The sequence below is a fragment of the Grammomys surdaster genome, unplaced genomic scaffold (genome assembly GCF_004785775.1).
Source record: "Grammomys surdaster isolate TR1022 unplaced genomic scaffold, NIH_TR_1.0 125863, whole genome shotgun sequence".
NCBI lineage: Eukaryota > Metazoa > Chordata > Mammalia > Rodentia > Muridae > Grammomys > Grammomys surdaster.
The window spans coordinates 394534-406624 of record NW_021620689.1 but is presented as its reverse complement, the minus strand read 5'-3'; the positions used below and the strand labels follow the sequence as shown (position 1 = coordinate 406624).

Sequence of the window (12091 nt, the reverse complement as noted above, 5' to 3'; positions counted from 1 at the left end):
GTACACATGCAGATAGAATACTCATACATAAAATAAAGAAATCTTTTTAAAAATAGAATCTATTTCACATATAAATATATGCATATAGAATCATATATATTATATACATATTCATATATATTATACATGTATGATATTTAATATATGTTATAATTTAACCAGATTTTTATGTCTTTTCCAAGTATTTTTACTTTAGACTTTCCTTGACTATATTCACAAGTCTTTGCTTGTTTTTACAATTCTTTTTATTTTTTTAATTCACTTTTCATCCCAATCACCACCCACCTCCCTCTTCAAGACAGGGTTTCCCTATGTAGTCCTGGCTGTCCTGGACTCACTCTGAAGCCCTGGCTAGACTTGAACTCAGAGATCTATCTGCCTCTGCCTCCCGAATGCTGGTACGCACTACCACACCCAGTGCTTAAACATTATTCATTACCACATGAATAACATGTAAGCTCAGATATAATGGGATAATGTGAAGGACATTTGAAGATTCTTCTTATCATCTACTAAAGTACAAATTTCAAAACAAATTATCATATATTCCTGGTCAAAGTGTTACGTGTTATTGTTATTCAAATATGTAAGATAGTCAAAACTAATTTACTACAGCAAATACAAATAGCAAATGTTAGCTAAACTCCATGGTTCTTACCTGTTCACTCTTCGAGGACACTTGTCTGGTTTGATGTCTACCTCATAGAGGTAGACATCGATCTTTGGGATTTCAACTTGAAAACAGTTAGCCAATAGTTTAATGGGTTTGCCCATAGTGCCATACCCAGGTCTTCTGGGCACTATGAATAGGGGCTGGGCCCCAATGGGTCCTGTCAGGGAGGAAAAAAAAGTTTCACACAGTTAAAAGCCATATTTATATAACCTTATAGTAGGTTAAAACTATAGGTACAGCTGGTCTTTAAACTTGGTCTTGAAAGGTGACATTGTTTCTAACATTTCAATTTCTTTCGATTCATCTCATTCTCTTCATTAAAAACAAACAACTATGCTCTGAAAGGAGAGACAGAACTATGCAAACTCAAGTAAGCCAGTGCATATTAGACCCAGGGAGCATGGCACTAACAGTAAAATACATCTAGACTAAAGTAAGACTCAAACCCAAAATGAAAATGAAAAAGAAAATAGAGAACACAACTTCAGACAAAAAATGGAGGCTAGAGAGACAGCTCGGTGGATGAAGTGTTCCCTGCGTAAGCACGAGGCCCTGAAGTTGGGTTTGGGGAAAACCTATGTAAAAGCTAGGGGTGCCTAGAATCCCAGCACTGAAGGCAGAGACAGGAGCCTCTCAGGTACTTGTGTGCCAGCCAGTCTCGCTGAAACCTCGAGATGCAGGTTCATTGAGATATTATCTCAAAAAATAAGGCAGAGGGGCTGGTGAGATGGCTCAGAGTTTAAGAGCACTTGTTGCTCTTGTAATGGACACAGGTCTAAAAGGCAGTGGTGGCGCACGCCTTTAACCCCAGCACTTGGGAGGCAGAGGCAGGTGGATTTCTGAGTTCGAGGCCAGCCTGGTCTACAAAGTGAGTTCCAAGACAGCCAGGGCTGCACAGAGAAACCCTGTCTCAAAGAACCAAAAAAAAAATTATCATGACAATAAATTTGACAGTGATGTAACAGGCAAATTACCAGGAAAAGACAACTTAAACTTACTGACACACAATAATATCCCAATAGTTCTCTGCTGGTAGAAATAAAAAACACCACACCATAACCACTCTGGAAAACCATACAGTAGTTTGTAAAATACCAGCAGAAAGAAGCTGGAGAGGTGGCTCAGTGGTTAAGAGCACTGGCTGCTTTTCCAGTGGACCAAGGTTTGATTCTCAGCACCCAAATGGCAGCAGATTATACTCCCTCTGTAACTCCTGTTCTAAAGGATCTGATACCCGCTTCTGGCCTCAACAGATGATAGGCACATACATGGTGCACAGAGGCAAAACGACCATACACACATAGATAGGTAGGTAGGTAGGCAGGTAAGTACGTACGTATGTACATACGTATATACATACATAAAGTGGAAAAAATAGCAAAAGTATGGGCAGGAGAGATATCTAAGCTGTTAAGAACATAGACTGCTCTTGCAAAGGACTCCAGTTCAGTTCCCAGCATGCATATTATGTTGCTCACAACTACCTATAGTCCCAGCTCCAGAGATCTGATGCCTTCTTCTGGCCTCTGTGGACACCTGTACTTATATATGCATATATTTATATACATGCTGCCACAGGACTCACACATACATATGCACTTAATTGATATGAATCTTGAAAAAAACAGAGTAGCATATGATACAATAAGTTTTTACATTTTTGTTTTGTTGAGAATCTTCTTCTATGATTAGTAGTTTGTCTGTGGCAGGGCACACATATGCTTGCAATGGTACATGTGTGGAGGTCAGAGAACAACTTTCAGGAGTCACTTCTCTTCTTTCACCATATGAGTCCTAAGGATTGAACTCAGATTCTCAGACTTGGTGACAAATGCATTTAATCTCATAGACCCTGACACAGGCACTTGCTACATCAATGTTGGGATCATATGATCCAGTAATTCTACTTTAGGGGAGGAGGGTGTATGAATGTGTGTTTGTGTATGTGTGTTTTAAGAATTTAAAGGAAAAAACTTGAACAGAGATAATTTAACAACCATGTTTATTGGAGCATTATTTACAACAGCAAAAAGATAAAAAGCAACTTAAATGTTATGGATATATGAATAGGTGTGGAAGATACATCTAACGGCAAAGTATTCAACCTTAGAAGAAATTCTTGACATATACTATAATATAGACCAACTTTAGGAGATAATGTTAAATGAAATAGCCAGTCACAAAAATACAAACACTGTTTTAGTAACCTTATATGAGACATGTATAACTTCTATAAAAAAAAAAATCAAATCCCAGCACTTGGGAGGCAGATGGATTTCTGAGTTTGAGGCCAGCCTGGTCTACAGAGTGAGTTCCAGGACAGCCAGAACTACACAGAGAAACCCTCTCTCAAAAAACCAAAAAAAAAAAAAAAAAAAAAAATTAAAGAGAGGGCCAGCAAGACACTTCAGTGGGTAAAGGTACTCGCTGCTGAAGCTGACAATTTGAGTTTGATCCCCAAGACCCACAGAATGGAAGGGCAGAATCAACTTGACAAGTTTCCTCTTACGAGTGGCATGCACACATCTCCCTAGACACAAAAGAAGAAAGAAACCATCTTCTGCTTTGCTTTAAAGGCAGGAAGAAGACAGGTGGTGGTGCATGCCTTTAAACCAGCACTCAGGAGGCAGAGGCAGACAAATCTCTAAGTTGGAGAACAGTTTAGTCTACAGAGTGAGTTCCAGGGCAGCCAGGGCTGCATAGAGAACCCCTGGCTCAAAAACAACAACAAAACAAACAAACAATCAACAAAAAACAAAAAACCAAAAACAAACAAGACAGGAAGAAATGTAGTTGTTAGGGGCTATGGCAGGAGCCAAGGGGGAGTGAGGTTCAGTTTTCCAATATGAAGAGTTCTAGTGACTATTTGCACAACAGTGTGAATGTACTTTATCACTAGTGAACTGTACATTTAAGTGTACAGAAGATAAATATAATGGTATATGTATTTTACCACAGTTGAAAAAAAAAGTCTAGCTGAGGGTGGTGACACCCTTCTGGAAAATGCTTCTTGAATATTGGCTTTAATGTGTCTTCCATTATGTATAGTTCTAATTTCATTAAAAAATTTTTTCTTTTTCTATTTTGGTTGAGTATATTTTTGTGTTTTAATAGCATAGAAATTTAGGTTCTTGTATTTATTTACTTACTTATGTGCATATCATGGAACATTTACGGAAGTCAAAAAACAGCATGTGGGAGGCAGTTCTCTCCTTCCATCATGTGGAGTCCTGGGGATTGAACTCAGGTCATCAGGCTTGGTGACAAGCACCTTTACCAACTGAGCCATCTCACTAACTTACCTGTGTATTTTTTTTTTAACAATTTCATGTATATATTGAGATGGGGTTTCTCCACATGGGTACTGGGAATCAAACCCAGGTCCCGTAAAAGAGCAGCCAGAGCTTTAATATTCATAAACTACCTGCTCTATCAATCTTAGTCCTAGGAATTTATACAATAGGCAGCACTGAACTAGTATTTAAAGATCTGTGTACTATGTACTAAGATACTTGCCAAAGTTTTATTCATAATGAAGAAAAACTGGAAAAAAATCTTAACTACCACCTATAAGACTGATTAAATAATATATTAAAAATGAAATGTATATGCCCATAAAAGTTATCATTGCTGACATGTAGGTATAAATGATGATATTGTGGGAATATTCATGATACATGATTTAATAGGAAAGGCAAACTTTTTTTCTCTTCCTCCTGCCGCTACCCTCCTCCCCCAGGGTTTCTCTGTATAGTCTTGACTGTCTTAGAACTTGTTCTGTGGCCTCAAACTCACAGAATTCCTCCTGCCTCCAAAGGTGTGTGCCACCACGGCCAGCAACATTTTTTTCTTTAAGTTCCTCTATGCTTGCTTTGAGATTACGAACATTCACCACCACGCCAGACTGATAGTTTTATGTGAAGGTTAGGATAATATTGTTATATAATGTTATTTTGCATTCCTTTATAGTTTTGCTTTTCAAAACAAGGAATATGTATTTAATTGGTCTGTAGTTCAAAAAATGTTTCTGTTTCAGAAAAGTATTAAGTTCATCTCCAAATTTAACATAATGAAATGCCTGTGATTGTATGCCTTTGAACTAATACTAGTACACATTAGCAAGGAACGTCTAGCAAGCTCCTATTCGCTATTTTCAAATTCCATTTATTTATTCATACATAGACTCATCAAGAAAGACAGTGGTTGTAGTCATATTCATGATACCTAAATGATCACTGACACAATATTAAACTTGTCAAGGGTTAACTGCCTCAGATGTCACTATAGGAAGAAATCTTTTAAAGAATTTTTCTCCCTTGAAAACAAGAGTAAATATTAATATTAATGAGATTTTGCAATCTATTCATTATTTTTAAAATTCAAATAAATATTATGCATAAATTATGTGGTTAGAAGTTTTAGAAATTAGAAAAGTAGCAAAATAGTATTAAATAAAACCAAAATAGTACATAAATTTATTAATTATGAATTTTTACCTGCAAACTTTCTTCTAAATATGAAAAAAATCAAAAAATTTTCATTTATTTATACTTATATTGCATAAATAATTTCTGATTTCCAAAGAATTTGAAAATTATAAAAAGAATAAAATAAGTATATGATGCAAAATGAATACTTCCAGATTATTTTATTAAGCTGATATTCTAGACAAATAAACTAATATATTAATACCAATATATTAAAATTTGCCCAAATTAAAGGAAATAGCATCTATTTCTTTTCATTCATTATAACTGTTTGCTAATCAATCCACAGAAATCCACATTTATAATGTAAGAGAAAGCATTAGTTGTTTGATTCTCAATAGTCTTTTTTTAAAGCATTGGCTAGCCAAAGAAAGTCATTAATATTAACATAGATAATGTCAGAAAACCACAGAAACTCCAAATACAGAAAGGCTGTTCATGCATCTTAACAGCATAATCATGGTAGAAAACCACACAATATTCTTTCTCACATCTGTTTTGTTAATGAGCCAAGAATGAGGGTCTATGAGTATTCCAGACAAGTGAATTAGAAAGCAGGCATGTCTGGTAAATGTTGTTCAACCTAGCCCTCTGAAACAAAAAGGGATAGAAACAAAATCAGTTGCGAATAAATTATCTGTTTAGTTTCACTTTCCTGAAAACAGATCTATAACTTTGGCCTTTTTTCTTTTATATATTAACTATTTAATACAAATTACATTTAAGGTTTAAGTGCTGTAAAAGGTTTTGTTAAATTAACAAAAACACTGACTTCAGTTTGTCTTTCAGGTAGAATATTCTAAGAATTTAGAAGCCAAATGAATCTAGATATCTATATTATAGAGTAAAATTTTCAGCTAGAATCCAACAGCTAAAGACAATTTGGCAAGAATTTCTCTCTGAGCTAGGGTTTTTCCATATACAAGAGAGCACTCTTCCAGGAACTCTCCCCTTTATAGGGCCCCAGGCTTCTTGGCATGCTGTTTGGCCAGGCTTACAGAACCAAACAAATACAGTGTTCCCAATGAAAAATATAAACTAACATACATGAATACCAACTTATTAGGCAAAATTTACCCAGAGAATAAAAGGAAATAGCATCTATTTATCTTTTCATTCATTTTAGTTGTTTTTCAAGGCAGCTTTGTGATGTATGGTTGACTAGTTTCTAATTTGATTTTTAAAAGTAAAAATTGGTTGTGTCATAGTGACAGGCTCATGGGTGTTTTTTAAATATTTTCTTTATGCTTATAAGACTACATTTTAAGCTAAATATGTTTTGTTTTGTTTTCACCTCTTCTTTAAAGTCTAACATTTTTGAGACAGGATCTCACTATATAGTCCTCACTGACCTGACCTGAAACTCACTATGTAGACTATGCAGTCATAAAACTCAGAGAACCTGCCTCCACCCTCTGAGTACTGGTCACTAAAGTCTTTATTCAATAGAAAAAAGTAGGTGATTATATTCAAAGTACATTATATACATATATAAAATGTTATAATATAACCAACTATTTTACATATTACAAACATAATTTCTTTAAAAGAAAAGAAGAAAAGTGACACTTGTCTCCTTTGTAATATTATCTCAGAGTATCCATCATTGATAGAAAAATTAAATTCTAAAACAATAATAAAAATAATCTTGTATGTTTTTTGTAATTCAAGCTGCCAGTCTTAAGTAGCAAATTCTAAAATGTTATAATGGCCATTTCAGGATAGCAGCAATAAAACAAAATTTTAAGTGGTAATACAGTAGGAAAAAAATCTTTTAGTACTTCCAAATTCACAACTAACACACAAAGGGGCAATATGACATTGTCCCTCTCAAAACAAGCCATAAATATAAAAATTTTATAATAATGAATACTTCTCAAAGTAATGGGTTGTTTTAAATACTAACCTGAGAATCTGATGACACTGTGTATATCAGTTATTTTGAATCTCTAACTCTCAACTGCCTCTTCAAATCCTCCCTTTTACACAGTGAGATTGCTCACTATGGGCCAGGATGGCTTCCAAGTTACACTTCTCTCAGGCTTTCAGAATGCCGAGATGACAAGAGTACCCCATCATGCCAGACTCCGGGTCTCATTCCTGATGTACTTCCAGCTTTCTTTACATCTAGCTTTTGTTCTTCTGAAATATGGTCCCAAATGAGCTTTGTTCCCCTCCCCACACCATTTGTCTGTTTGTTTGTTATTTTTGTTTTGTTTTGGTTTGGTTTGGTTTTTCGAGACAGGGTTTCTCTGTGTAGCCCTGGCTGTCCTGGAACTCACTCTGTAGACCAGGCTGGCTTTGAACTCAGAAATCTCCCTGCCTCTGCCTCCCCGGCTTTGTTTGTTTGTTTGTTGTATGTGTGTGGATGGGACAACTTCTGGGAGTCAGCTCTCTCCTTGCATATGAGATCTGGATCAGGTTTGGCTGCAAGTGCCTTACTTTTACAAGTGCTTCTGACTCAAAACATTGTCATCAATAAAAGAAGTACAGGCCTCTAGGACAAAATTAAAAGTTTAATTTAAAAGGACTGGAGAGATGGCTCGGCAGTTAGAGGACTCACTGCTCTCCAAGAGGACCAAGGTTTGGTTCCCAGCACTCACAAATGGCTGCTCACTAGACTCTAATTCCAGTCCCAGGGGAGTCAATGCTCTTTTCTGGCCTCTGTGAGCACCAGGCACACACATGGTATATGTGGTATGTATATGCAGTCAAACACTCAAAGTAAAAAAAAAAAAAAAACAAGTAAGTAAAACTTTTTTGCAAGATTGTATAAAACTATCAGCCATGACAACTCTACTTACTAGTAATTTATAATAAAAATAAATGGTTTCCCATCATGAGCCTTTTCACCTGCAATGCTGGGGATGGAATTTGGAGTATGCGAGGAAAGTAATCTGTAACTGAAGCGCCCGTCTTCACATAGATTACTAGAGAATATTTACAAGTACAAGTCCTTTCTGAACAACAGCTGGGCTTTACCTAAAAATATAAACTAGAGTACTATGGTTCAAAAATAGGTAGCATTTCAATGAACATTACCTGATTTTCCTGTTCTCATTTTATTTAGAAATAAAGCATAGCCCCCCCCCCTTTTTTTTAGCTCAATTGTAATTAGATCAAAAAAAAAAAGTTTTACCAGATGTACCCCTAAGGAATCATAGACATAAATGCCAAATTATTATTTAAAATGAATTATTCCCTTTTTTGTTGTTAAATCGAAGTTTAGGTGGTACTGTATATTAGTGGACTGTATAGGACAAACTGAAAAACGCCTCACAGAGCTAGGCATGATGGCACTCAGCTTTAATCTACACAAGGAGACTTAGCTTCACAAATAACCCTTGTTGTACTTCGTGCGAATAGGAAGAATAAGTATTTTTAGTGAGGAATGCCTCATCATTAATTACATGATGTTTATATTTGATGTTCTCTATCGCACAACTAAAAGGAGAACGGAATCTGAGAGCCAAAATTTCGGAACTAACCTCATAGACTGTTAGAAAGCAAAATTTCGGAACTAACCTCATAGACTGTTAGAAAGCAAAATTTCGGAACTAACCTCATAGACTGTTAGAAAGCATCTCTGGTTTTTTTTTTCAAATTTAAGATTTATTATACTGCTTTACGTGTATGAGTGTTTTACCAGCATGTATGTATGTGCACCATATGCATGCCCGATGCCCTTGGATGCCCTTGGAGGTCAGGAGAGGGCATCAGATCCCCTGGGACTGGAGTTATAGTTTTGAGTCACCACATGGTGCTAGGAACCAAACCTGGGTCCTCTGCTGGAACAGCAAGTGTTCTTAATTGCTGAGCCATATCTCCAGCCCATATATCTAAAAAAAAAAAATGTCAAACCAAAATACATATCTGTCAAATCTGAATTTAAAACCTAGTTGTTAATTTTTCTAAATATGTTTCAATTTTACATTCACTGTAAAAATTAAAAGTTGCAAGAACAACACAAAAATTTTCTTTCTCTCTCTCTCTTTCTTTCTCTTTCCTTTCTCTCTTTCTCTCTTTCTTTCTTGAGAAAGGGTCTCACTATGTAGCTCTGGCTGGCCTGGAACTCACTATGTAGACCAAACTGGCTTCCAACTCAGAGAGATTAAACCATGTCTGCCTCCTGAATCCTGGAACTCACTATGTAGACCAGACTGGCTTCCAACTCACAGAGATTGAACCATCTCTGCCTCCTGAATGCTGGGACCAAGGATGTGAGCCACCATTGCCAAGCTAGTTGATAAATCTTAACTATACCTACCCTGATGTGAAGACAATCAATTGCTCTATATTTTATCAAAACAACTCCCAAAAAGAAAAGGTATATTTTATTTTCTGAGTCATGCTTAGCTAATTGTATCCACTGACTAGTTAGCCTGATATCACAAGTAATCAATACATGTCAATATTTTCACGTAAAAAGCCCAAATAGGGAAAATACTTAATTTAGGGTAAAGACCTTCAAAAGTTTTAGGTAGATGATTAACAAAACCTTAAATTTCACATTTAGTTTCCCAGGCTTGACAACAGAGAAGCTATGTAAAAATCAGAGAGCTGGAAATAATCAGATATCTTATAAAGTAAGAGCAGTACAAATAGAATGTAAAATTTTAAAACATGGAAAATACAGTCTGGAAATACACAAATTAATAATAATTGTGAAGTAAAAACTTCACAGTCTAGACACATTTCACTGTTAAGAAAATATGAGAAAAATATGGAACATAGAAAGGGGAAAAATGGTAGAAACTGAGTAGAAAGAAATTTCACAGAATAAAGGAAATGGTTTTTTGTATCCCTTTGACAATTATGTCCTGAACCTATTTGAAGGCTTTCTGTGTTGCTAGTTTTAGTTTTGGGTTTTTTGTTTTGTTTTGTTTTATTTTTTGTTTTTTTTTTTTTTTCGGTTTTTTTGAGAGAGGGTTTTTCTGTGTAGTCCTGTCTGTCCTGGAACTCACTCTGTAGACCAGGCTGGCCTCGAACTCAGAAATCCGCCTGCCTCTGCCTCCCAAGTGCTGGGATTAAAGGCGTGTGCCACCACCGCCCGGCAGGGGTCCTTTCAAATTGGTAAGATAAGAAATTCAGGGACTTGCTAGAACATAATAACAAGACAATCCCCCAAATATATGAAAATGTACATTACTGATCTTGTGGATGAAGAGAACTTTCAAACTAGAGAACAGGGTGACTGCTGGGCAAGCAGACCATTATGTAACACCTATTTCATGTTACTCTATCAATTACTTTAGAACCGCTGACTACTTTTTCCTTTTTAAAGACAAGCATTGTCCAGGCTGGCTTCCTTTCTCAAGACCTCCATGTTTTCCCTCAAGAGACAACTCCTAAATTCTAGATTTCCAGGTATATGGTAAATGCTGTTGTGGGGAATGGAAAATTGGGGGAAATAGTGTCAGCGTTCTGAAGATCTGCCTTCTCTACCTAAGCAGTGATCCAGACCGACAAGACATCTCCAAGCTCCTCAGAAACTACACACCCCACTGCCACAAACATTGAGGACCAGGAGTGGAAGCAATGCCATCTTGCATCTGACGTTGCCCCAATTATAAACGTAATCATATTGGTTATCTCAGAGTATCCTCAAACTACATTAAGAGGTAGATAAGGGTGATGCCTAACTTGTCCAGCATCCATGGGACACACGACCCGGTTAAAGGACAAGCGTACCCTTTACATTTCCAACAAGAATTACAAAAGCAAGGGCAAACTCCTCTATATCCTCAGGGAAAAGCACCCTAGGGGGACGTCATCAGCTAGATAATCCCAAACTTAACCCCTCCTTGTAGTTTCACCAACTCAATGATTCCAAGAGAGTAGGTGCGGGGCTGTGGAGAGGCCACCCACGTTGGGCCTGAAAACCAACAACTCCCTCACTATGTGCACTGACAGCACCTGAAGTGGAAGGAGCAAGGATGCTCAGGGGACAACCTCGGGGTAACGACCCCACAGGCCCTGTCCAGCAGCTCGACGTACCTGCGGAGCCGATTTCCATTCATGGAGCTGGGGGGAGTGCTTCACGAGAGAAAGGTGCCACCACAGAGGCGAGGAGCGGACGCCCTCTGAAAGCTCCGGGCACGAGAGGCACTGTCGGGAGACAGCCTGCACCTAGGTAAGAGCGGCGACAGTCCTGAGTGAGGACGCTGAAGCCGGGTCCGGAACTTGCGCCGCCTACAGCAGCTGACGCCTGCAGCTTCCCGACCCGCCAGCCGCCCCGCCGCCGTCGCTGCCGCCGCTCGCTTTTCCCGGTCGCCCCCGGAAGCCCGCCCGCGTCAGTTCCGCTCTCCCGATCCCGCCCCGCGCTCTCTCCGGGTCTGCAGCTCGCCAGATCTCTGCGGGAGCAACGTCTGGGGATCTGTGGGCAGGAGAGCCGGTGCCTGGCTGGGGCGGAGCCGCGGATGGGCGGCTGCTCTGTACCCGCTGTGCCTGACGGTGACAATCCCGAGCGAGAGGCCAGCTTTCCCCGTGCCAGCCACCCGGGTGGGGACCGCTGCTCGAGGCGATGTCGCTGCCAGCCCGCGGAGCTTACCTGAGGTACAGCCTACCTGAGGGTGGCTGGTGACCAGGCAAGGACATCCTGGCTCCCAGCTCCGTCTGCCACACCAGCCTGGAGCACGTGCACTAGGCTATGACCACAAGTTCAGTTTAGTTTTTAAACAGATGAATAAGAAACGGGACGTTACGTGAATACCAGGTGGAATTATTTTTATGTTTAAACAGTCTCCTAATACCCCTGAGGAACCTAAACTACTTTCTGGTACTACTACACTGGCTAAGGGGCCCTAACATTTCTCTTCCTTGAGACTCAAGACTTTTACAGCTAAATTGGCCAGCCTCCAGTTTTTCCGATACAGTCCGGTGCTTTTCTGCTGACTTGGAACCTTTGGGAGACTAGATCTAGCTCACTATC

At 38.5% G+C, this 12091-nt stretch overlaps 1 protein-coding gene across 1 annotated transcript in view; it reads right to left on the bottom strand.

Annotated features, from left to right (window-relative positions):
- Positions 1–11757, bottom strand: part of LOC114641042 (protein argonaute-3) — a 73438-nt gene extending 61681 nt beyond the window's left edge. Inside the window, exons 1-3 of the mRNA XM_028790160.1 lie at positions 11727–11757; positions 11290–11607; positions 659–830 (exon numbers count right to left, since the gene is read on the bottom strand). Coding sequence (XP_028645993.1) covers positions 659–830; positions 11290–11607; positions 11727–11757 — 521 coding nt within the window. The remainder of the gene's footprint in view (positions 1–658; positions 831–11289; positions 11608–11726) is intronic.
- Between the last annotated feature and the right edge of the window lie 334 nt (positions 11758–12091).